This window comes from Rhinatrema bivittatum, chromosome 9, assembly GCF_901001135.1.
Source record: "Rhinatrema bivittatum chromosome 9, aRhiBiv1.1, whole genome shotgun sequence".
Taxonomy (NCBI): Eukaryota; Metazoa; Chordata; class Amphibia; order Gymnophiona; family Rhinatrematidae; genus Rhinatrema; species Rhinatrema bivittatum.
In genome coordinates, this window is record NC_042623.1 from 170,251,740 (window position 1) to 170,278,173 (window position 26,434).

General features: G+C 43.4%; 1 protein-coding gene across 2 annotated transcripts in view; it reads right to left on the minus strand.

Moving 5' to 3' along the window:
* Positions 1-26,434, minus strand: part of UBXN7 (UBX domain protein 7) — a 255,626-nt gene that overhangs the window by 181,112 nt on the left and 48,080 nt on the right. For both annotated transcript variants that reach the window (XM_029617005.1, XM_029617006.1), the window contains one exon: positions 23,558-23,705. In XM_029617005.1, coding sequence (XP_029472865.1) covers positions 23,558-23,705 — 148 coding nt within the window. The remainder of the gene's footprint in view (positions 1-23,557; positions 23,706-26,434) is intronic.

Sequence of the window (26,434 nt, forward strand, 5' to 3'; positions counted from 1 at the left end):
AATAGGTGAAGAACATTTTTGTGGGTAAAACCCATTTATATTTTTATCCTACTTCCTGAGGGAAAAGATGGATTATTTATTTATTAATTAGGTTTTTTGTACCGTCACTAAGACAAGCCATCGTAACGGTTTACAAATCATAAAATACATAAAACAACAAGAACAATCCAATTTTTAAATAAGCAGCAGTAATTTTAAATTAGCTAAAAATATAAAACAAATACTAAGTGCTACATTATACATTCATAATAGAAAAATAACAGCTGCTAAAACATCCATAACTTAAAACACTAACAAATTAAAACATTAAATAAAACACAGAAAGGCTATAAAAGCATAAAATAAGTAAAAAGATCACCTATTCACACCATATATGCCACATCGAATAACTAGGTTTTAAGACCATGTTTAAACCTTTTAAAATCAGTTTCAAGCCTCAAACTCGTCGGTAGTGTATTCCAGAGTTTTGGTTATGAGAAAACTGTATGTGTGCATGCGCATAAACCCCTCTAATAGATATTTTGTTTGGTTTCCTATCCAAACCACATTTTCTGATCATGTTAGGACAGCTATATAGACTCTGACAGGGTGGGTTTTTATACATCCATGCATAAGCACAGATGTGTACCTCAACTTTTAGTTCTGGTTGGAACTTCTTGTTCTTTTTTAATCTCTGTGGAAGACAACCTGAAATAATAAAATGAGCACTAAGGGTGGGGTGGAGTTAGTTTCTACACCTCAAATAGACCATGAAAGACAGACTGACCAAACCTATCTTGTCAGGAATCCATAAATTTAAAAAAAACAAAACCAGATTATTCAACATCTCAACCAATACATTATGGAAGAGAAGATGCAACACTAACTGAGCCCTAGAATTAATAAATTAATGAAGTTAGCAAGTAGCACATTTAAAACAAATCGGAGAAAATTCTTTTTCACTCAATGCACGATTAAGCTCTGGAATTCATTGCCCAGAGGATGTAGTTAAAGCAGCTAGAGTACCTGGGTTTTGGATAAGTTCATGGAAGAGAAAAGTCCACAAACTGCTATTAATCAATAGGGAATAGCCTCTGCTTGTTGCTGGCATTAGTAGCATGGGATCAGTTAATATTTGGGTACTTGTCAGGTATTTGAGACTTGAATTGGCCACTGTTGTAGACAGGATACTGGGCTTGATGGATCTTTGTTCTGACCCAGCATGGAATATCTTGTGTTCTAAGCTAATGAGGAATGGAGACGATGAGCGGTATACAGTAACAAGCCGTTAAGCCCGTCACAACGGGCTACATTACATTTTTGTTTTCGGTCCATTTTCGCAGCACCCTCCTACACCTTTTCTCCCTCATTCCCCCTTCCCCTCAGTCACTCACCCCCTTCCCACCCCTCAGTCTTACTCACTCTCTGTCTCCCACTGCCTCCTTCTCCTCACTCTCACCTCCCTCCCCTTCCCTCAGTCACTCCCACCTCTCTCCCCTTCCCTCAGTCACTCCCCACCCTCTCTCAATCCCATCCCCTCTCCCTCAGCCCTCCTCCACTCCCTTTTTCTCTGCTCCAAAACTTCTTGCCCTTCCACTTACTCACATCCCTGTCTCTCACCTCTCCCTCACTCTTCCCCACCCCCTACCTCCCTCCCACTCAGTCCCTCCCTCCCACTCTCCTCCCTCCCTACTGGCTGCCGCTGCCGCCGCTACTCGTCGTCGTTCGCTGCCGCCGCACGCCGCCGCCGCTGCCACCCGCCGCCATGGTTTTTTTTTTTTTTACGCTGGCTAAGACCGACGTCCTTGCCCGCACATGCGCAGTAGAGCTGTGCTCTACTGCGCATTTGCGGGCCGTCGGTCATGGCCCATTTATAAGGTAGATAGGTACAGACCACAGTAATAGGTAGTATAGTGCTGGTTTTGTTCATGGAACCTTGTCTTAGAGAAAGGTCGAAGAAACTTAAAGAATTAATTTTAGCATATTCATTGTTTATTCATAGTTGCTTGAAGAGAACAGATTTTTGGTCCCTTGACACGGACCGTGTTTCGCCAAATGGGCTGTGTTGGGAGGGACAGGAGCCCAAAGCATGAGCGGTAAGGCCAGTTATGTAGGAGTGATGAATAAGTAGAAGAGGAATCAGATGAGCTTATAACAGTTAATAGGGAGTGCAGCAGCATCTCCTGAAAATAATTGTTTTCCAGATTAAATGCAAAGTACTGGGGATGCTAACGAGTGGTTCCAAACAAAGGCTCTGCAGGGCTCATGAACATAACCAGCGCTATACTACAATATCTTATGTTCTTACATTCTAAAGCTGTTAGGTGGAATGAAAGTTAGTCCTTTAAAGTTGCCTTATATATTACACACATTATTTTCTAAGATACCATCTAATATTAGATTGGCTGTTTTGATTTAATCGGTAGTAAAAACAGAGTTGGCTATGTAATAATTTGCTAGTGAGTTATAAAATTTCTCAATATTTACCTCTTAGGAGTAATAAAGATTTTTCCCCTGGATTACAAAAATGTATTTTTTTAAATTTTTTTATTTAAGACTTTTCTATACTGTCGTTTGGTGGGGACCATCACAACGGTTTACATTAAGGCACATAAAAGTAATGATACTACAATTTGTCCGTTTACATAGGTGCCATAAGGTTCGGTAACATAGTTTGTTATCAATGTTAGATGTTAAATGTGATTAATCATGTCCATGTCTTTCCTTCTCAGTTTTAATTACAGAGCTAATTTTACAAATGTAACTTATCCATTAGTAATGGTGTGCTATATCTTAAAACTACACACTTAGTGAATTTCTGCAGTGTGTATGGTTGTTTAATTGTTCGTGCTTTGCCCATTCCTGGCTTCAATTCTCCCTTCTCTTTCTGGAAGGCCTGTTTAAATAGCCAAGTTTTCAAACCTTTTCTAAAGGTTTTGCTGTCTCTTTGTAGTCTTAAATCCAAGGGTATGGAGTTCCATAGTATGGGTCCTGCCAATGATAGTGCTCTCTCTTTTATTTGTGTTAGTCTTGCTGTTTTGACTGATGGTATGGTCAGGAGGGCTTCAGAAATGGCAAAGAAAATATATTTATTCAGTATCTCATATTCTTGGAGCAGACGGGCAGCTATTGCCTTTTCAAGAGCTTAAAGAACAAAATTCTGTGAATAATACATATTTATACGTATACATAAGAACTTAAGAAATGACATTCTGGGTCAGACCAAAGGTGGAGCAATGGGAGTGGTTGTCTCACTGAGATAGTAAGGATGAAGGTGCGCCGGTTGCCAGTTCAGAAAATGGCGGATGGGCCTTCGCCCTTACTATGTCACATGGGCTACTGCCGCTATTGGCATTCCCGAGTGTCCTAGTAAGGGAAAGAGCAGTCGGTGCCATTTTGATTGCTGGCAGCCGACAGCCGTAGTGTATGCGATTGTGTCCCGGAGTGGTGTTGCCCACCCCCCCCTTGAGCAGCCCGAACTATTCTGCAGTTTTCCGTGCATTCGGAGGTTGAGGGCAGTAAGTAGAAAAGTCATGAGCGTGAGAGTTGTGAGGATGGTGTTTGTGTGTGAGTTCGTAGGGTGTGGGAATTGCAAACATGTGGCATGTGAGTGGCCTCCCGGTGTAGCATGCTGGTATTTAGTGGGTTTTTGTGTGTTTTTTGAGGGTGTGTGAAATAAGTACAATTGGCATGTGTGCGGGGAGGTGTGAGGAGGGTGGATTTGTGTCTGCTCGGAGGGTGTGTGAATCGTAAACATTGGTCAACTGTGTGTGGGGTGTGAGCATTTGTGCAAGGTGTAAGAGCTTCCGCTTACATCCACCAGATGTCGCTGTTTTAGGGAACCAAATTTTAAAACTTTTTAACCAGCCCCCGGTGTGACATATATATAATGTAAGTGTAGAAGATCCTTGCCGTATGTGAGGTGAAACTTGTGTCCAAATTTGAACGCAATCGGTTAAGTGGTTGCTGAGATTAGCGATTTGGTACAAACTATTTAACATTTTTATTTATATAGATTGACTTGAAGAAGACCTTACTTTCCCCTGATGCAGTAGAGAAATGATTTATACCAATTACTATTATGGAAAACTATGCAGTAAAATTTGGAGACCAAGATTTGGGGGGGGGGGGGGGGAGAGGAAAAAAGGATTTTGGAAATATGGAGTGATTATATACATTCTTTGGCACCTAGAATAAGAAGCTTGGTGATCAATGATATACAAGAGATATGCTGATCTTGCCAAATGTAACCATATTGAATATATATTACGGAATACAAATGTCGTTAGCATTAGCAATAAGTTGGCTTGTAGGTTGGGAGGGATAGATATGGGTATGGAATTCCGATCTGTACACAGACTGTACAAAGTTTTCAGAAATATTTCAGTCATCTCAATGAATCAGACCTGTATGTCAAATGTTGTGATTGAATATGAGGATGTCTGTATTAATAAGAAGGGGGATGAGTAGAAGTAAAATTCTATTGAATGAAGGAAATGTAAATTTGTGTGCTGTAATGTTTTAGGTATGGCATGTAAAAGGAATAATTATATGCCCTACCATGTTGTTGTCTATGGAATAACTTGTCAATGAACAGATTTAAACATGAGTATAGGGGCCTTGGAAAGGAAAATTGGTTCTTACCTGCTAGTTTTCGTTCCTGTAATACCACAGATCAGTCCAGACCAGTGGGTTATGCACTTCCTCCAGCAGATGGAGGCAGAGAACAAAACCTTGAGGCACTGCTATATACCAAGTGTGCCACCTGCAGCTCCTCAGTATTTATCCATACCCAAGCCAAGAAACAACAGATCAAAAACCATTTAACTCCCCAAAAAAAGGGCGAACATGAAAGAAAAAAGCCCTCAAGGGCCAGAAACAAAAAAGGACTCAAACTTGAAAACCCCAGGTCCGAACCACAGTTCCTATCACCGAATTGTCCTAGCTGCATTCTGATAGGTTGTTTATGTACCGCAGCTAAAGTCCAGGTAAATCAGTCTTTCGGCAGTAGCACCCGGGTGGACCCCTGGACTGATCTGTGGTATTACAGGAACGAAAATTAGCAGGTAAGAACCAATTTTCCTTTCCTGTACATACCCAGATCAGTCCAGATCAGTGGGATGTACCAAAGCCACAATACACCAGGCAGGAACCCGAAAGACCCGCTCCCAGAACACTTTCGCCAAAAAGGGCTTGGTCCGGAGCCCTAATATCCAGACAGTAATGTTTTGTAAAGGTGGGAGGACCAGACTGCGGCCCGACAAATCTCTTCAGGCAACAACAACTAACACTCCGCCCAAGAAGCCGCTTGCACCCTCGTCAAGTGATCTTTCAATCTGGCAGGAATGGATCGCCCCTTACTGATGTAGGCCAAGAAAATTGTTTCCTTCAGCCAGCGAGCCAAGGAGGCCTTGGATGCCTTCCACCCTTCCTCGGACCCCCAAACAAAACAAAAAGGTGGTCGACTTCAGAAAGGAGTTAGTGACCTTCAAATAATGAAGGAGAATCTGGCGAACATTGAGAAGATGCAGATCCCTTCCCGAAGTCGAGTCACGAGACCATTCGGGAAAACCGGGCAACTCCACAGTCTGATTAACATAGAAGACAAATAATACTGTCGGTAAAAAGGTTGGCACTGTACGCAGGGCCACCTTATCCGCCGAAATGCGCAGGAAGGGATCCCTACAGAACAGGGCCTGCAATTCTGAAATACGCCTAGCGGAGCACATGGCCACCAAAAACACCGTCTTCAAGGTGAGGTCCTTCAGAGAGGCGTGCCCCAGAGGCTCAAAAGGGGGAATCACAGAGCGCCCATAGCACTAGGTTGAGATTCCACTCCGGGCATGTCTTACGAATTGGAGGACGAAGATGCTTTACCCCTTTCAGAAAACGGGTTACATCCGGGTGGCTGGCCAGGTGTCTGCCCCCTATCCAACCTCGGAGACACCCTAGGGCTGAAACCTGAACCTGCAGGGAATTATAAGCCAAGCCTTGGGGGGGAGAAAGAATTCTTTGTGAAACTTGCAAAAAGGAGGTGAAAAGAACTGCTCAGTGCTCTGGGGGTAAGGTCTCGCTGGACCTAGCCCCGACTGCGCCCTGAAGCCCCGCCCTCCCATGTGACGTCAGTTTAGCAGGGACCTTAAAGCTGGAGCTAGAACAAGACTTACTTGGGAGAAAGAATAAGCCAAGCCTTTAGCCAAACCCTGCTGCAGGAAAGCCAAAACCTGAGGAATGGACACAGACAACGGCACTAAACCTTGTTGATCACACCAAACACCTTCCACACCCGGACATAAGCCATAGACATCGAGGGCCGCCTGGCCTGCAGCAGGGTGGAAATCACCTGTTCCGAATACCCCTTCATTCACAACCTCCACCCCTCAAAAGGCAGGCTGCGAGTAAGAAGCGATTCTCCCGATTCGAAAAGATGGGACCTTGACGTAAGAGGTCCGGGAGATGAGCCAGGCACAACGGCCCTTCGGTTGCCAGTCATACCAGATCCGCAAACCACGGCCGCCGAGGCCACTTCGATTATCAGGATGATCTTCTAACTGCCGCAGGACTCGACCGATCAGTGGCCAGGGAGGGAAGACATATAGGAGGATTCCGGTTGGCCATTTGCAAACTAGAGCGTCCATTCCCACCGCTCCGACTTCCTTCTTCAGGCTGAAGAACCGATCAGTCTTCATTTTGATGCGGGTCGCCATGAAGTCCAGTTGGGGGTCTCCCCATCTGGCACAAATGTGATTCCAAGCCTCCCGGGACAGCTCCCATTCTCCGGGGTCCAGCTGCTGATGGCTGAGGAAGTCTGCCTGCATGTTGTCCATGCCTGCCATGTGAGAGGCTGCGATTCCATCCAGATGAAGCTTGGTCCAAGCAAACAGGAGGTGAGCCTCCTTGCGCCATGGCCGGACTCCTGGTTCCTCCCTGGTGATTGAGATAAGCCACTGTGGTGGCGTGTCCTAGAAGACGCGAACCATCCTTCCCTGAACCAGGGACTGGAATGCTACCAATGCCATGCGGACTGCTCTCATCTCTAGGTGATTGATGGACCATGACCGTTTGGGCAGGGACCAGAGACCCTGGGCCGCATGACCCAGGCACACCACTCCCCAGCCCTGGAGACTTGCATCTGTCGACAAGATCACCCAATCCGGGACACCAAGGGGCATTCCCTGTTGCAAGTTGGCTTCCAATAGCCACCACTCCAGGCTGGACCGGGCCTACCGTGACAACGGCAACAGTAATTGGTACTGCTACGACACTGGATTCCACTGGGACATGAGTGCCCTCTGCAATGGTCTCAAGTGAGCGAAGGTCCAAGGAACCAACTCCAACGTCGATGCCATAGACCCTAGGACTTGCAGATAGTCCCAGACTCTGTGGATCGAGAGATGCAGTAAAGACGCACTTGCTGCTGCAATTTGCACATCCTGTTCTTTGTCAGCGGGCTCCCAAATATTCCAGGGACTGGGAAGGGATCAGATGATTCTTCGCCTCGTTGATCACCCAACCGAGGGACTAAAGGCAATGGGTCACCCGGTGTACCTCCCGCACACAGTCCTCTTCCGACTTGGCTCGAATCAGCCAATTGTCGACATATGGGTGAACTACCACCCCTTCCTGCTAAACGGCCGCTGCCACCACAACCATCACCTTTGTAAAGGTGTGCGGAGCCGTCGCCAGGCCGAATGGAAGCCCCCGATCGTCCCGCACAAGGGGTGGGTGGGCCTGACTTCATTGGGCAGGTTTACCAGTTCCAGCTCCCTGCCCGAAGCCTCCTCTTGCAGGCCGGCCGGTGCTGCAAAAGGACTGTGGATGAGAAGTGGACTGCCTGGCACTAGAAGAAGGAGCACTCCTCCCCGATCTATGTTTTCGGGGGTCCCGAAACCGGGTCCGTGGAACAAAGAACTTCAAGGGCTTCCTATCTTCCGGCAACGTATTGCCCTTGGATTCTCCCAGAGATTTCATCAGCTGGTCCAAATTCTCTCCAAATAGTAATTTCCCCTGAAAAGGAAGATTACACAATTGCGACTTAGAGGAAGCATCTGCCTCCCAATTGCGGAGCCACAGACGTTGTCAAGCCGCTACTGAAGAAACCATGGCCCGGGCAGATGCATGCACCAGGTCGTATAAGGCATCCGCCACATAAACGACCACTGCCTCCAGGCAGGCCGCCTGAGATGTGGACAAGACACCCGAGGACGTCGCTTCCTGTGGTTTCTGAATCCAACATAAACACGTCCGCTGCATCATGCTTGCGCACACCACCACCCGAAGGCCTGAGGAGACTTCGAACAAGCGTTTCAGCTGAAATTCCAGCTTGCGGTCTTGCACATCTTGAAGTGCCGCAGCCCCCGCCACTGGGACTGCCGATACCGTCACATCCAACCCCCCATTCGCCCGGCTGTACTCGAGGAATAGTCCAGAAAACTGAACCTGGCACCCCGAGGAGCAAGAAATCCAAACTCAGCTCAGAGCTACAGATATGTACCACCATCTGCTGGAGACAGAGAAATACTGAGGAGCTGCAGGTGGCACACTTGGTTTATAGCAGTGCCTCAAGGTTTTGTTCTCTGCCTCTATCTGCTCGTGGGAGTGCATAACCCACTGGTCTGGACTGATCTAGGTATGTACAGGAAAATATGTTGGTTAGAACAATTGACGGTTTTAAAGGTGACAATGTGTTACTGCCTCAGGCAGAAATTTGGATGCATATGCACTGCCTTATTGTGTGTGTGAAAATTAGTACAAGGCGGATAAGATCTGGTGGCAATCTGGAGCTCAGATTGCCACCAAAAATAGAGACTTTGGGTACTTGAACTCAAGAATTCGGAGGCTGAAAAGGGGCTTTTTTGTAGCTGGATAAGTACCATGTTGAAATCCCATGACACTATAGATGGCTTAATGGGAGGCTTTGATTGAAACAAGCCCCACATAAATCAAACAACTAAAGACTGCATTGAAATTGGATTTCCTTTTGTATCCTGATGTAAGTGATAATTGTATGAAGGTGAACCCTGAGAATTGGTCTTGAGATCAAAGACTAAAAAATGTAGAAGATATTCAAGTACTTTTTATGTGAAGCAAGAGATGGGATTCAGGGCCTTAACCTAACATCAGATGAGAAACCTCCTCCAATTCATTCCAAACCTTCCTAGAAGCCAGGAGGCCCTAAGACAACATCATGGAAAAACCAAAGGAACAGATTATATCACACTCAGCATTCAGGCTGTGAAATAATGTTCCTTGATTTTGTGCTATCAAGGATGGTGAGTTCCATGATGGAAAGCAGATTTATTTTGAGTGCTCTCCACATGAGAACTATCCGGTTAGCCATATTCTCTGGGACCACTCATGGGGATCTAGTATCCAATAGTTTATCTGCCAGGATGTTCTCTTTTCCTGCCAGATAAGGTTGTCCTATAAGAGATGGCCCCATTCCACACTTTAAAATAAATCGACAAGAAGGAATAATCCATTCCCTCCCTGCTTGTTTAGGCAGAATACAACTACCTGATTGCATGCCTATAACAAGATAATTTTGTTGGACATCTGATTTCTAAAAGCATTCAGCATGTTCATTATTGCTTTCAGTTTGAGAAAGTTTGTGTAATAATATTTTTCCCAAATAGACCAAGGGCTCTGGATGTGAAGCTCTTGGGTATTAACTCCCCAGATCAGGTTGGAGGCATCCTTGTCAAAATAATTTGGTGAATAGAAATTTGGAAAAGCAAGCCTAAAGCTAGATTGAAACCAATCCATAACATGGATGTGTTCTTCCAGTTCCTGAGTGGTTTAATTCCATTGAGACTTTAGGGTATGTTGGGTTTAACTTATGCAGAAATGTGCCATGGGAGTGACATGAACTGTTCATGCTATATGACCTAATACCTTCAATATTTTCCAGATTGATGTCTTGACTCTGAAACTCCTTTTACCAGGGATACTAATTCCATGATCCTGTAGGCAGGGAGGCAGGCATTTGCTTAAGTCGTACCTAGTACAAAATTCCAATTGAAGTGACTGGCTTCACTAAATAAAGTCCTCTTGATTCTCAGGAGGGAAAATTCAGCAAATTTTGGTTTCCTGGTATGCAGATACCTGATCTTGAAGATCCGAAAGGAGCTAGGTGGAAGCTAAGTAAAACATCCTGTAAGATTTCTTTTCCCCATTCAGGTGAATGGCTCTTGCCTCAAGAGCCAGGGGCACTGAATACATGACTCTCATACATCCTGGCCCTTTTCACAGTAGAATCAACCACCTCAGACTGATCTGGTAACAGGATTTTGTTGAATGCAGGAACGGCCTGGACATAGTACATTGTAGAGCCATAGCCAGGAAAGTTGGCACCTATGACCAAGTAAAAAAGTGCGTCGTCATCCTATACACAACCTGAGCTTTCAGGCTCTTTTAGTATTTTTGAACTTAATACATAAACACTATTATTTATTTATGATCTATAAGCAGATATAAATGTGATTCTGAGCCCAAAAGTGTAACCTGTAGGTCTGTATGGATGTGACCCTTAATTTCTAGCCAACTGATTATTTCATTCTATTTGATATACTACTTGTTATAACATCTACAATCCACCCCCAACATATTCTGATTGAAAAATGATCTCTTTCATGTTAAGCAATAGAGCTTGAAAAAAGAATGTGTGCCTTTAAACTATGATGTTGTGCCTTTTTCTCTTTTATTGAATTGGAGAAATTACTTACCTGATAATTTCACCAATTCACACCAAGCCTCAAACACTCACCAAACCAGCACATAGGCTAAGGAAGTGGAGAACTTTCAAGCTTGTAGCAAGGTGGCAATCACTGCAGAAGAACATCCACACTTCAACAAGCGAGCCCTCTCAAGTCAGATCCTCGTAAAGGACAGACTCCTGCTGCAACAGATTCCTGTGCGGCAGAAGATGAACGGGAGTCTCTACCAGGAATCTTCACAGATCTGCATACCATGGTCTTCTGGGCCAATCCCCCTGTGGCCTTCAATCCTTCAAACTATTCTGCCCAACATGGGTCATGGGGGAAAGGCATGGAGCAGCTGGTCTTCCGTCCAGACTGCACGAGTGCAACGATACACAAGGACTTCGGGTCTCTCCTGTGACTGAAGAATCAAGGAACTTTCACACTGTGAGAAGTCGCCAGCAGGCCTATAAACGGAAGACCCCAACAATCCGTTAACAGCTGGAACACCGTGTCGGACAAAACCCATTCTCCTGGGTCCAGACACTCCCTGCTGAGAAAGTCTGCTCTTACATTGTATTTTCCTGCAATGTGCGATATCGAAATCACCTGAAGATGAATTTCTGCCCATTCCATAAGTTGGTGTATTTCCAGCAACACTTGCCGGTTCTTGGTTCCTCCCTGCCGATGGATGTAAGCCACCGTTACGTTGTCCGACATTATTTGGGCCACTCAACCCTGCAGTCTGCTGCTGAACTGCAAGCACGCTAACTGGACTGCCCAGGCTTCCAGCCGATTGATGTGCCACAGAGTCTCTTCTGCACTCCAGGGTCATCAGTTCCTGACAGTGAGCTCCCCAATCTCGGAGGCTCGTATCTGTCGTGATTATTAGCCAGTTCAGTGATATTAGGGAAACCCCCTTTCTTAGACTATCTGCTTGTAACCACCACTGTGGTTGAGAGCAGATCTTCAACGAACAATGGAGCTGAATCAAATAGTCCTGAGACTATGGGCTCCAACAAGACATCACTTCCAGGTTTTCTGCCATCAAACTGATCACCCGTAGATAGGACCACACTGTTGCGCATGTTGTGCTTATCAACAGACACACCTGTGCCAAAAACTTCTGAATACGACCCTCAGGCAGGAAAACCCTGCCCTGCTTTGTGTCGAAACCCACACCCAGATACTCTGACGACTGAGATGGCTGAAAACTGCTCTTGGCTAGGTTTACCACTCAACTGAGCTCCTGTAACAGGGAGATCAACTTGTGGGTCACCAGATGCCTCTCTTCTAGAGACTTGGCCCGAATCAACCAGTTGTCTAAATACAAGTGTACTAGTATCCCATCCTCTCTCAGTTCTGCTGCCACCACCACCACACCATAATCTTGGAAAAAGTTCTGAGAGCAGTGGCTAGACCAAAAGGCAGCACCCGTAATTGATAATGGCACCCATCATCGCAAAATGCAAAAAACAGTGCTCCAGTCGGATAGGAATATGGGGGTAAGCCTTGAACAGATCCAAGGAAGTCAGGAATTCCGACTGCATAGCCATTATCACTGAGTGCAATGTTTCCATGCGAAAATGAGCCACTCGCAAATGACAGTTGACCCTTTTGAGATACAGGATGGGATGAAAGAACCCTTCCTTCTTGGCCACAACGAAATAAATGGAAAATCGACCTATATTTTCTTGAGATCTGAGTACTGGAACCATGGCCCTCAAACTGAGGAGCCTTGACAGTGTACAATCCACCGCCTGCTTCTTCTGTGGAGAGTGGCAGGGAGATACCATGAATACATCCCAATGAACACTGCGAAATTCCAGTGTATATCCTTCTCGTATCACTTCCAGGACCTATTGATCCAATGCGATCTCAACCCACCTCTGATAAAAGAGAGAGGCGTCCCCTTATCTCCTGTTCCCAGGGGTGGGTTGGCAAACCTTCATTGGGAGAGTTGGGAGGTTGCACTTCACAAGCCCCCTCCCTGCCAAGCTGTCTGGGATGAAAGGACTGAGACCTGCTAAAATGTCGAGTCTTTTCATTTATTTATTTTAAACATGTTTAGTATACCGTATATTCGGTTATGCCATCATAACGGTTTACATTAGGGGAGTGACATTAGAATTTTAACAAATACAATTTAAAGATAAAGTTGGGTAGCAATGGGGTAAAAGAGGGTTAGATTATATAGGGAAAAGTTTTTAGATGTCTATTATAGAGTTCGTGGTTTGATTAGTCTGTCGAAAGTTGATAGGATGGTGTCTTTTTTCTTTGGATTTGTCTGGTTGGGAGTTTGTTGGTGTTGATAGTTAAGATATTCTGAAAAAGCTCTGGTAAAAAGCCAGGTTTTTAATTCTTTTTTGAAAGTTTTGGTGTCAACTTGGGTTCTTAGATTTAGGGGTAAAGCATTCCATAGCGATGGGCTGGCGATGGATATAACTCTCTCTCGGGTTGATACTAGGTGCATGATTTTAGCATGAGGAATTTTGAGGAGGCCTTTATTCACTGAGCGAAGATTCCTTTTTGGAGCATGTAGTTCAATGTGTTCAGTTAGCCAATGGTTTTGTTGTCCTGTGATTAATTTATGGAGGATTGATAAAACTTTGTATACTATTCTGTATTTAATTGGGAGCCAGTGCAAGGATATGAGAGTAGGTGTAACGTGATCTTGTTTCTTGGTTCCTGATAGAATCCTGGCTGCGTTCTGAAGAATTTGTAGTGGACATATGGTGGTAAAAGGGAGGCCGAGGAGTAGGGCGTTGCAGTAGTCCAGGTTTGCAAAGAGTAGTAGTTGCAGAACTGTTCTAAAGTCATTTTGAGTGAAGAAGGGTTTGAGATGTCTGAATGTCGATAATTTGTGGTAACCTTCTTTAATTTTGTTATATGGGTTTTGTAGGATAATTTATTGTCAATTGTAATTCCGAGGTTTCTGGCATGGTCAACAGGAGAGATTATTGTTTTTGGGTTTTCTATTTTGAGTGATTGTCTGGGTGAGTCGATTTTTTTTTGTCGAGAATGATTAATTAAGTTTTATCAATGTTGATTATGAGTTTTATGTTGGAGAGACATTGCTTGATTTTTGAGAGATAAGGAGGTTATTTTCTTGTAGGTTTCTTCTAGCGTATTTTGGATTGGGACTAATATTTGGATGTCGTCGGCATATAGGAAATGGGTCAAACCTAGACTGATCAGTGTGTGACAAATAGGTAGGAGATAGATGTTGTTGCTGACAGTGCAGATCATTGTGGGACTCCTGTATTTAGGTTCACTTTATTTGATAGGTTGTTGTTAAATAATACTTGAAAACTTCTTTGGGATAAATATGAGGTGAACCATTTTAGAATAGTGCCTGATATTCCTATTTCAGAAAGTCTGTCAAGTAAAAAGGCATGGTTGACTGTGTCAAAGGCGGCTGATAAATCCAGGAGTATTACGATATAACTTTGTCTTTTGTCGAATCCTCGAAGAACTGTGTCATTAAGAGAGATGAGTAATGTTTCCATGCTTAAGTTTTTTCTGAAACCAAATTGTGTGGGGTGAAGTATATTATTTGTTTCTAAGTAATCTGATAGTTGGGAGTGAACGATTTTTTCTATGATTTTTGCAATGAAAGGGAGGTTAGATATAGGTCTGTAATTTTGGATGTTTTCAGGATCTAGGTTGCTCTTTTTTAATAGTGGTTTGATTGCAGATTTAAGGCATTCAGGATATATTCCTTCAGTGAGGGAGAGCTTTACTATGTCCGTTAAAGATTTTATAATTGAGATATCAAGTAGTTTGTTTGTATGGGGATGCTGTCAATGGGGTGGTTTGCTGGGTTCATTTTTCTGATTATTCTTTGGATTTCAAGTGTTGAAACAAAGTCGAAATCATTCCAGGTTGTTATTTCTAGAGGAGGTGTAGGAGGTTGGATGTGTGAAGTGTTGTGGATGTTAGAGTTGTTTAATAGTTTTCTGATTTTTTCAGTAAAGTATTCTGCAAAGTCGTTGCTATTACATGTGTTTGGAGGTGTTCTTGTTTCATTGGGTTATTTGATGAGGTTTTTTTACTATGGTGAAAAGCATTTTAGGGTTCTGTTGGTATTTGGTTATTTTGGTTGAGTAGAATTCTCTCTTTGCATTGTGGATACATTTTTTGTATTTTGAAAAATGGGATCAGTATGCATTGAGTTATGGAGAGATTTTATTCTTTCGCCAGAATCTCTCTTTTCTTCTGAGTTCTCGTTTAGCTGATTTTATGGTATCATTGTACCATTGGTTGTTATATTTAGGATTCTTTAATGTTTTTGTGATGATTAGGTTTGTTCTATCAGCTATGGATTTGGTAATGTTTATCCATGATGTCGTTGCTGTTTCAGTATTTGAAAGATCAATATTCTTGAGTTCATCTTGGAGATTTTGTTGCAGTGTTTCGCTATCAAAGGGAGGGCGATATGAAAAGGTTTTATTGTAATTTTCTGTTGAGGTGGGTATACTGTTCTGAGTAAGGGTGGTATGGATGAGGTAGTGGTCTGACCATGAGATTTCGGTGATTTTTATATGATGTGAGTTCCAGATGTTGGTGTTGATGAAAATGAGATCAAGAGTGTGACCTGCTTTGTGTGTTGATACGTTGACTATTTGTTCTACTCCCATTGTTGCAAGAGCATCTGTGATTGTTTTGCAAGTGTTTGATAGGGGGCTTGTGTCCATGCATAAGTTAAAGTTGCCAAGGATAATAATTGGTTTATTGAGGGTTAGGGTTGGCAATCATGAATTCAATAAATGGGGAGCAATTTCATTCCAAAGTTGTGGGAGGACAGATTTGCAGTTTTGCAGAGTCAAATATGGCTATTTCGAAAGGAGAGTATGCCTTGGTTGTGTAAATTTCATTTGAAAGCTTTTCTTGATGATTAGCATTAGGCCACCGCCTTTTTTTTCTTGGTCTGGGGATTGTGAATAATTTGTATGATGGGTCTTCTATTTGATTAATAAGGACATTGTCAGAGTCTTTTATCCAGGTTTCAGTGATTGCTATGAAGTCTGGTTTGTTATCAGAGAGTAAGTCTGAGATGATAGGCATTTTTTTAACTATTGATTGTGCATTAATAAGGATGAATGATAGAAATAAGCATTTGGAGTATGTCTTTAGATTTCTGTATGTTGAGTTTGAGAGATTGAACTTATTTGTTTTCTTGTGAATAGAGGTTTTTCTATTCGAAGTATTTTTAGGAGGGAGCTTGGAGGTTTCCATTTTGTTAGATGGAAGGTTGAGAAGAGGTGTATTGATACGAAGAGTTTCTGTTTTGTGAAGCCCTAAGGTTTGCATTAAGGGGTGCACAAAGGGGAGTGCCCCTTTGTTGCGCTCCTTAGTCATGCAGCGCGTGACGCCTAGGTTTCACTCTTCTTTTAAATGGAGAGATTCTGGTGAGGGTGAGTGGTGATGACGTCGGTGGGGGTGGGGCTTCGGGTCGGGTGCTCACCTGGCGCTCCTGCCCCTCTCAAATCCCTTCCTTTCCTTTCCCTTCTTTTCACTGGGAAAGAGTTCGGGTGCCTGCCACTGAGCTTTTCTTGATGGAGTCTTCTGAAAGGTCGTCCCCTCTGTAGGGATAAAAACACTTGGAGCCTCTGAGATGACTCCTCATACCAAAGGGACATGGTAACTGCTTCTTATCTTCCGGCAACTAAGGAACTGGAGATTGCCCCAATTACTGACCAGCTTCTCTAAATCTCTTCCAAACAAGAGTGAGCCTTTAAAAGGCAATTTCGTAAGATTAGCTTTGGAGGTCGCATCGGCTGACCAATTCCTCAGCCATAAATGGCATCTGTCCGCTATAACCGAAGCCACTCCTCTGGCCGAGGTGCGGATCAAATCGCAGCCTGCATCTGCTAAAAAGGTGGCGGCGGATTCCATAACTGCCCTGGAAGACACTCCAGAGTCATCAACCTCCTGCGAGAGAAGCAAACAAGAACGAGCCACCAGGAACAACAGGAAGCTATCTGCAAAGTCATTGCCACTGCTTCAAATGCTTGCTTAAGGATGGCCTCAATTCTCTTATTGTGCACATCATTCAAGGCCACGCCCCCCTCCAAATGGATAGTCATCTGTTTAGAGATGGCACAGAGAAGCGCATCCACTTTCGGAAAACACAGACCCTCTCTTGCCACTGGATCCAGGGGGGTGGGCCTCCAAGGACCAACCCTCTTTAAAATTTGCCTCTGGGGAGTCCCATTCAAGATCAATCAATTCTTGAATGGCCTACATAACCGGAAAAAAATGAGAGCCTTTACGCAAAGACACAAAATGGGATTTTTCTTTGGCTCAGACATGGAATCTGCTACAGGAACTCCCAACATTTCAATGTCTGGGAAATCAGGGCCAGCAATTCATCTCTATGAAAGAACTGCAACATAGTCCTAATACAGTTCTAATCCCAGAGGAATTTCCCCATTCTCCAGAGAGTCAGGATCTGCCTCATCATCACTGCCCTCCGGATTCCTGTCAGGAACACCTGCAGCTCGGGAAGTACTTCGGCACTTAAACGTAGTACTAGAAGAGGGAGAGGCCACCACCTAAGGGACTGACGTGACAGGACTGGACGGGGCTAAGGACTATGCCTGAAGAAAGGATTGCAATCCCTGAAAAAAATTCTACCTAAGAAAAGTCAGAAGGATCCATGCCAAAACCAGGAGGCACCGCTGCTGTGCCCATTGAGCTGCCATCCCCTCCTGAGGAACCAATCACGGGATTTCCAATATCAGGCGTTTCTACTGACACATCTTTACCCATAACCTCATCAGGCTGGGAGGAACCAGACTTAGTAAAATCAGAGGAAGATAATTCTCACTGAGCCTCTAAACAGCACTGGCAAAAGTTATAAGGCACGCCAGGCTCAGACACCTGAATATGACAATCAGCGCACAAGGCAAAGCACTTAGGCTTCTTAGCTATAGGCGCCATTATAAATATTTATTTATTTATATGCATCCAAAATGTAAGCGTCTAAGAACTGGGTGTCCCGAGACTAGACGCTGCAAGGCTAGGCGTCAACTTAAGCACACACAAACGTATGCCCAATTTGGGCGCACAAGATATGTTTGCGTCCAAGCTAGATGCCCCAACCAACTCAACTTAAGCATTCAAAACCTGGACGCACACCAAGACGCACCACTAAAGTGTCGTCCTATAGAGGGCAGCCGAACGCATAGGCAAAAACGTGAGAAAACACTGTTGCGGCCTACCATGCGGTGCGGAGTGGAAAGGCCTCGGAGAGGGGCCTAGCCAAAAGAGGCTGCTCAACCCACCAGTCTGCTCCTGTCCCTGAACCTCCTGCGGGAAAAGACGAATGTCGTAAAGGCACACCGAGCTCAGAGACCAGGGAAGGGGAATCCCTGAACAACCCTCCTTCACTGTTTCTGTAAGGTATCTTATTCTTTGGCGGGGTTTTTTGGGGGTTTTTTTTTTTTTTTAAAGCTTACCTGAGCTCAACCTTTCCTGGCTGAATACAGAGAAGGTTTCCTGCTGAGGGGGGGGAAGGTGGCATCGGCCATCACTACCGTGCTCGGCTTCCTTCATCCGCTGCCTTTTAGCTGTACAATCAGCTAAGTCCATGCTGGCTGAAAAACCAGCTACCAGACCAAGGCACATATCTGAGGGACCACAGAAATCACATCAGGAATTCTCAACTGAGGGAGGGACCATTTGGTATCAAAACAGGAGAGCGGAACTTCTTTTTTTTTTTTAAATTCTCCTTCTAAAATCTGAAGCAATCCCCAGTAGGGAGATGCATGTCCACCATCTGCTGCAGAAAGAGAATACTGGCAGGCTGATGTCACTGCAGGACTATATATACTGTGATGTCTGTTTACTCTGTCTCCATCTGCTGGTAGAGGTGCATAACCCACTGGTCCTGAATCCATCTATCTACATGCTAGGAAACTCTGTATTACAGTGGTGGCGTTAAATAGTGTGCAATTCAGCATAGCAGAAAAAGAAACCTGTTCTATTCACCAAAGGCTTTTTTGCACTAAGTAATATAAAATTTGATTATATGCAGTACCAGAATGTAATCCACTTTGAAGTGCCTGAAAAGCGGAATATAAACACAGTAAATAAACATATTAATACACTTGATAGTTTCAATAGCTGCAAGTCATATACATCAGTTACGGTTTCAACCCCTTTTTGCTCCTTTCAATTAGTGCAGATGGCCACTGCTCGCATTTTGATGAGTACTCAGATGCAGGAACACAACTCCCATCTTATATGAACTTCACTGGCTTCCCATCAATTGGTGAATCTTATATATGCTTGCCGCCATCATCTTCTGACTGTTGGGTGAATTTGGTTCCCAGGATTTACAGACCTTTTCGATCCTTGAGACGTGAAGTGAAGAACATTTTAAAAGTTCCTTCAATTAAGATGACGCATTGGATTATTACACCAAGAATAGGGCACTCTCAGCAGCAAGTCCTATATCCTGGAACTCTTTGCTGATTCTATTAGGCCCCTAGATTGTCTTTCAAGAAGCTTTAAAAACATTCTTATTTAATGAAGTCTTAAATGGTTATTTAATAACACCTGTAGTATGGCAGATATGACTTGGTCGTATTGTCTCGTTTTTGTATGTTTTATTTTATGATGTATGTTTGACCTGTTAGCCGCCTCAAACCTTTCATGACGAGCTTGGGTTATAATTTTTTTTTATTTTTTATTTATTGTTTTTTTTTATTTTTTATTCATTTTCATCTACATTTAAGTAATAACTCTTACTTACAGAAAAATCAGATTCATGAGCATATATCTTAGTACATAAATAATTATCAGGGATAATAATCAACAATAGTAATCAAATAATAATCAATAATTATCATTCAGAAAATTCCAAATATTAACATACACCTTTAGATTAATCATTTACTCATGCCCCCTACAATAAAGGTAATAAAGGAATAGTAGGGGGACTGAATTATTGGGAGTTTAAACAATGAAACTTAATATAAAAAAGAAACAGGCTTTACGTATCCAGACCTAATTATTACTATGTACCTTCAGAGACAAGATTTTGACTAAGGACTGGATAGTCATGTTCCTGGCATTTATAAATGACTTCAATTGCTCTGGTATGAAAAAAATGAAGGATTCGTCATGTGCTCTAATTAAACATTTGCATGGATATCTTAATGAGAAATTATAACCAAGGGATGTTACTTGAGGCTTTAAAGCTAAAAATTTCACGTCATCTCTCCTGAGTAGCCCGGGTGAAGTCAGGATATATTCTGACTTGTTGAGAAAAGAAACTAGCTGAGATATTTTTTAAATCTCTCTGCATTATTTGACTCAAATCAAATTCATTTAAAAAAGTTACTAACAGGGTTCCTCGCGCATAGACTTCCTCTACAGATGTTTCTAAAATCTGAGTTAAATTCACAAGAGCCTCTGGCTGATTTTGAGTATTTCTCACATTTGATGGTATAGGCAAAAATACCAATTTACTCACAGCAGGGATTTTTTGATCTTCAAACCTTGGAATTTCTGTCATATATTTTTTCAAAGTTACAAGCGGATCTTGTCCTAAGATTGTGGGGAAATTTAACAATCGCAAATTTAACCTCCTATTGTAATTTTCTAATTATTCTAACCTCCTGCTGGTATTATTAAAGTCCTTTATAAGTTTTGTTGCACAGAGTTTTTACACGTTGAAAATTCAAGTTTCTCAATTTGTTCCTTAAACTCAGAAGTTTGCTTCTCCACTTTTTCCTCCAGTGTTTCAATTTTAAACGTTTCATTTCTGTCCCTTGTTCCTTGTGGCATTGGCCCAAGCCAACTATTAAGTCCCATAACGCTTCAAGCGTTACAACTTCAGGTGTTGGTGGAATATGAAAGGACTCACCCATATCTTCCAAATGGGCAGTCTCGTTCCTCCGTTTCTGTCCCGGGCATTTTCACCGCTCTATTCCGCACTCCAGGTTTACCCTTTGGCGTTGAGGTCAGGAAACAAGCCCCAGCTTCCCCGCTGTTCAGGTCCTCTGTCTGTGGTAACGTGGTTCCTTGTCCAGGCAAACCCTATCTCGAGCCCCCACGATCCAGAGTCGCTCGATCGACGTCATCTATCGGCGCCACAGGAAGGGGTGAGGAACCAGACAATCTCGGGACCTGAGGTGGCTGAAGGTACGGAGGGCTTAAGATTACTTCCCCTGGTAGCTCCCTCGCTCCTTCGAGGTTTTCCACAGCGGGGTTATCACCCTTCTTTTCCGAGGTCGGAGTAGTTCGGAAGGACATTATAAGTCTCTGCGTTGAGGGCATAGCAACTTCGGTGGGGTAGGAGCGTACTTTACCCTCTCTCAGGGCCGCCATCAGGGCAGTATTCTTGGGCCTGCAGTATGGGGCCCCAGGATCTACTGCCACATATGGGGGCCCGCAGCCGCCAGGCGGCAGGTGCGCTTGGGGGATGTATTAGTTCATGGCAAAGAGGCCCACTGAGGCTCTCTCCGACAGTCTGTCGCCCAGGGGCCTACTGAAACCTGGAGCCGGCCCTGGGTGCGGGCCCCAGAGAAGGGAGAGAATCAATGCTATGCGTGTCTTTTAGACACACATAGCATTGATTTACAGAGCACCGCAGACAGAGACTCGTCCGCGCGCTCTGTCCTGCCAGCGTTCACTGTCTGACGCGGCTGTGACGTCACCGCCGCGTCAGACAGTATGGGGCCTCAAAATTCCTGATGGCGGCCCTGCCCTCTCTCTTTGCAGGCTTAACAGGAAATCAGAATCGCAGAGAGAGCGTTCCTCCGATCTAGCTTACGCCACCATCTTGTCCCCGGTTATAAATTTTAATAAATTGTAAATTTCATCTAGTACCAACAGGACAGTGCTGGAGGGAAAGAGGAAGTAGATGGCTGCATGCTTCTGACTGAGTCATCTAAGCCCGACAGGAATGTAAAATTTATGTGCCAGCCTTTTTAAAACCATTTCAAGTTGATTTTAAAGTATTAAATTGCATCCTTTTGAACAATAAAAGCTTTTAAAGAAGCAGCCAGCTTCTGAGCAATTGAACCTGAAATATCCCTTTAACTTTTACAACAACTAGTGGTCTCAAGAAGCTCTAGAAGCAACTGTATGGTGAGTAGGCTGTACTGAGAGACATGCATGGTCTGGCCTTCAGATTTCCTCTATAATCATGAATACCACCTCATGATTTATATTTTGCAAGTATGATTCCCTTGCCATAGCTTGTTCAGTGATTGGTTACCACACAGAGCAGCAAAGACTGATGGTCTGGGGTATCTGCACAAAGTGGTGGGAGAGTTGACAATGGGAGAAGAACTCACAAAGAGGGTTAAACTGTGCATTGCAAAACAGGAGACCCAGATTTAAATCTTTTGTCTGGCTGCATACAGGTGAATCATGGCAGTCACAGAAACACAATACATGAAGGTAAAGACCATAAGGCCCATCCAGTCTACCCAACTGAAATGCCTCAGGCCACAAGTGGTATCTAGTTTTAAATTTATTTACTTCTTCGCAACAGAGGAACTTTTGTGCTTATTCTAGGTTTTCTTAAAATTGTTTACTATTTTAATCTCTACATGGAAGCTGTTCCATGTATCCATCACTCCTCCTTTAAGAAATAACTCCTAATGTTATTCTTCAGGCTATCTCCCTTGAGCCCCATATATTGATCTCTTGTTCTAAACTTCCATTCCACTGAAAAATAAGTACACTAATGCCTTGTAAATACTACAGTGCAGCACTGAAGGGTTTAGCCTCACAGCAAAGCTTCCTTTTCATTCAGCCTTCAATCATTAAAGAGGTTGGATAATGCCCCAACAGGCCAAGGAGGGAACTTAACACAGGTAAAAGATAAGGGCTATATAAAACAAATTTACTGGAATATAGAATTTTTAAACATTTTTAGAAATTACCATCTCTGTTTCCTATGTTCTCTCAAGCTCTATTCCTCTCAAATATTTTTCTTCCTTCCCTCTCTTATCAGTTGTACTAGCCAGTTGGCTTTAGCCAACCTGATTTTAAAGTCTCTTACCCCATCAGATGGCCACACTGCTTACCTAGCAACATTAGACATTTTCCTAAGACCCATGTTATTACATTACATCCCACACAATATGAGGCCAGCTCAGTCACTCACTGGAAATGCAGCATGCTATATATGAGATCAGAATGTGATTTCTGAGCCCAGCTTCTGCTCCTCAGGACAAATGAGCCTGGAAATGCTGTGGAGAAAGCATTCATACCCACTGCATAATGGTGAAACCTAGTGGTGAGAGAGGGGGGGGAGAGGAGAGGGAGATGGAGAGAGAAAGAATGTGTCTGCGTACCAATTCTAGAGGGAATCACAGTCTGGGGGTCTCCTGGTTGAGGACTGTTGCTGCAATGACTGGGCTAGATGGGAATGAAGATTTAATTAAAAACAGGGTAAAATATCAGTTGAGGTTTTATAGTACAGTGGGTAGTGATTTCTCTCTTTATATGTTCCTGTGTAATATGATAAATATGGCTATGCTAGACATTTTGGATTTAGATTTAATTACTCAACTTTTCCAAATCCAACCCCAAGGTGAGTTACTGTACTGTGGGTATTTCCCTGCCTAAGAGGGCTTACAATCTAATTTGTACCTGAGGCAAAAGAGGGTGAAGTTAGTATATATTGTTATCTTTATTATAAAAACCTTTATTACAAAAATCAATAAGAGAGACTTGTTTAAAAAAAACCAAAAAACAAATAATAGACGTAATTCAGTTATGGTTTCACCATTTCAGGTTTGCAACTCATGGTACATAGGCCCCAGTAGAGGCCAGTTCTGACTGAGCTGAAAGGTCAAAGCAGCAGATAAATGCCAGGCAAAAAAAATAATAATAATAGGTAAAAAGGTACATACTCTGCAACAGGCCGAAGCGTAGTTGCTCCTGCAGAGCTGGTGCTGGGCTCTTCTGCAATCCCTCCACCATCCAGAAACATAGTGACTGCCATCTCCAGATTATGATTACATGCTTCAAGCATATGCTTCCCGACACTCTCGCTAGCACCTGTAACATAAAATGTGCAGAAAATGTTTGTTAGCAGCAAATCAGAAAAATAACCTAAATATATCCAGAAGCAGCAAGTCACTCCAAGTGTACTGCCCTCAGCTCTTGATGTCTAGTGTGAGTGCCTAGAGAAGTCAGCTTTAGATAAGAGAAACTCAATTCTTGGTTACCAAAAATACTCAATTGAATGAAGAACAATTCATCACACAGTAGATGAGAAGGTCCCAAGAGTAGCCGCACAGATTGAAGAAACTGATACAGCTGTAATGAGTTTTCTCTAAGAGCAGCTGTGAGTTAATAGTAAATAAAGAGGTGAAAAGATGATGTTTCTCAGAGCTCAAAAGAAGATGAGAGCAAGCTATTAGACAGCCAAGAGCCTTCTTCCAACTGAAGTCTCTGCAGGAAGTAAACTGCCCCAGGCATTCCTAACGTCAAGGGACCAATAGGAAAAGAAGAAAGGCATAAAAAGATACAGCAACTAGAACAGATCCAATACGAAGTTCAGAATCATTCAAACAGCAGCTAGCCATAACCAACCAGGGTAGGAAACTTAAAAACCCTGCTGAGAATCTAAGCTGTGCCACATCACAAGATGACACCAGGTGGCAGCTTAATAGAAAAACAAATACATACATGGTGGAGACAGATATCGAAGATACCACTATTATAAAACATAACACAAATCAAATAACTATAAAAACATGCAATGGTCCATAATGTTCAAATATTTTCATGAGACAAGGAGCTCAGTATCAGTGACAGGTCTGATGAATGTCTTCACTGTTCCTTGCTTTGCTGTTTTCTTTAGTGTAAGCCTCTTGTTGTACACAACATAGGATGACTTTCTCTCAATGTAAGAGTTCATCAGCTGTGTGAAAAGTTTTGTGTAAAGACGCAACTGTAACATGCATCTGTTGTACTGTCCAGAAAGTCTGAAGGAAAGAGATCACAATGTGGTTAAGATGTGCCAAAGCTCGTCTCAATGCTGGCTGCTTTCAATTCTGTTGCTTACACATGTATAGAACTTTTTGGATTGGTTGCATATATAGCACAGCACTACTTTGCTATCTGTGTAGAACTTGACCATGCCTGGTTGAATGTCTATTTCACTTCTGCTATCTCTACTGCTAATACTACTCCACAAAAACCAAGCTGTAGTACAGTGTGGTTAAGCAGAGGTGCTAATTTAGCCTTGCCAAAAATAAATCCTTCCAGAGGCCCCGCACCCTTTGCAGTAGAAGAGGACCGGAAGGCTCATCTGCATACCGCTCCCAGATTTCCCTGGGTGAGGAGTCCAGAGGTCACCGCAAGCGATCCAGGGATTGAATTCCACAGGCCCAGCTTCCAGAGGCTCCGCACCCTTTGCAGTAGAAGAGGGCCGGAAGTGCGTGCCTAATGGCGCGCAAATCTCAAACCCTTCAATTAACTGAGTGAAGATCAATTTAATGATGGTTAAAGAGAATTGGTAAGTATAGATTTGGGAAATCTTTGCACTTATAAAAGTTTGGTGAAAGGTGAAATAGAGAGATATATTCTTTAGAGTTTGTGTGTGCCTGAGGTAATAAGCAAGCCAGAGATAGTTAATTCTAGTGTCTGTCTTTCCAACCCATTCAACCCTTGATTTTTAGGCAAGAGACACTTTCTCATTAAAAATCAATCAGGGTCTTATCTAAGTCATACTATTGTACCAGCCCTTATTGAAAGTTTAATTATCCCCTTGTAGGACATTAGCTGATTAATTAGTAAATACTCCTGTAAATTTAAAGTACTTTAATTCCAACTCCCTTAGTATCCTAAACTTAACTAGGAACTCAATAAAACTAAGATGAAGGCAGCAGTCCAGCAGCAAGAGAGGGGCTTTCCAGTCTTTTGCATTGAGTGTCACATGTATGATTTTTCATCCGCCGGTAAGAGATTGTGTGTGTGCACTCGGTGCAAAGAGCTCCTGGCTCTCAGGAAACGAGTCTGATCTCTGGAGGCTAGAGTAGCAGACTTGGAGGAGCTGAGGCAGACAGAGAGGTACATTGATGAGACCTTCAGGGACATAGTAGCCAAGTCCCAAATCCAGTCTGGCAGCCCCAGTGCTGCCTTGGATCAGAAAGGTCTCCCAGTAGGAGAACATCACCCTGGTATAGCAGGAAGTGATCCTGTAGCAAGGACCTGCTGTCCAGGTGATGTATTGTCCTCTTGCACTGAGGACAAATCTCCCAGGGCTACTGCTCAGGAGGGAAGGGTTAGGTCGGCCATCATAGTTGGCGATTCAATTATTAGAAATGTAGATAGCAGGGTGGCTGGTGGACGTGAGGACCGCCTGGTAACTTGCCTGCCTGGTGCGAAGGTGGCAGTCCTCACGCGTCATCTAGATAGAATTATAGACAGTGCTGTGGAGGAGCTGGCTGTCATGGTACATATGGGCACCAACGACATAGGAAAATGTGGAAGAGAGGTTCTGGAAGCCAAATTTAGGATTTTAGGTAGAAAGCTGAAATCTAGAACCTCCAGGGTGGCATTCTTTGAAATGCTTCCTGTTCCACGTGCAGGTCCCCAGAGACGTTCAAGACAGTGTTAAGAGGTATCAAAGAAATATGACATTTATTATCAGCATAAACTAATGTACTTAGAATCTATGAAGTCAAGAATTCTCTGGATCAGTACGAAGCTACAGCTATAACCACCAGATAAGTGCAATTTTTCTCTCTCTTTTCAAAAGATCTTAACATAAAAAAAGA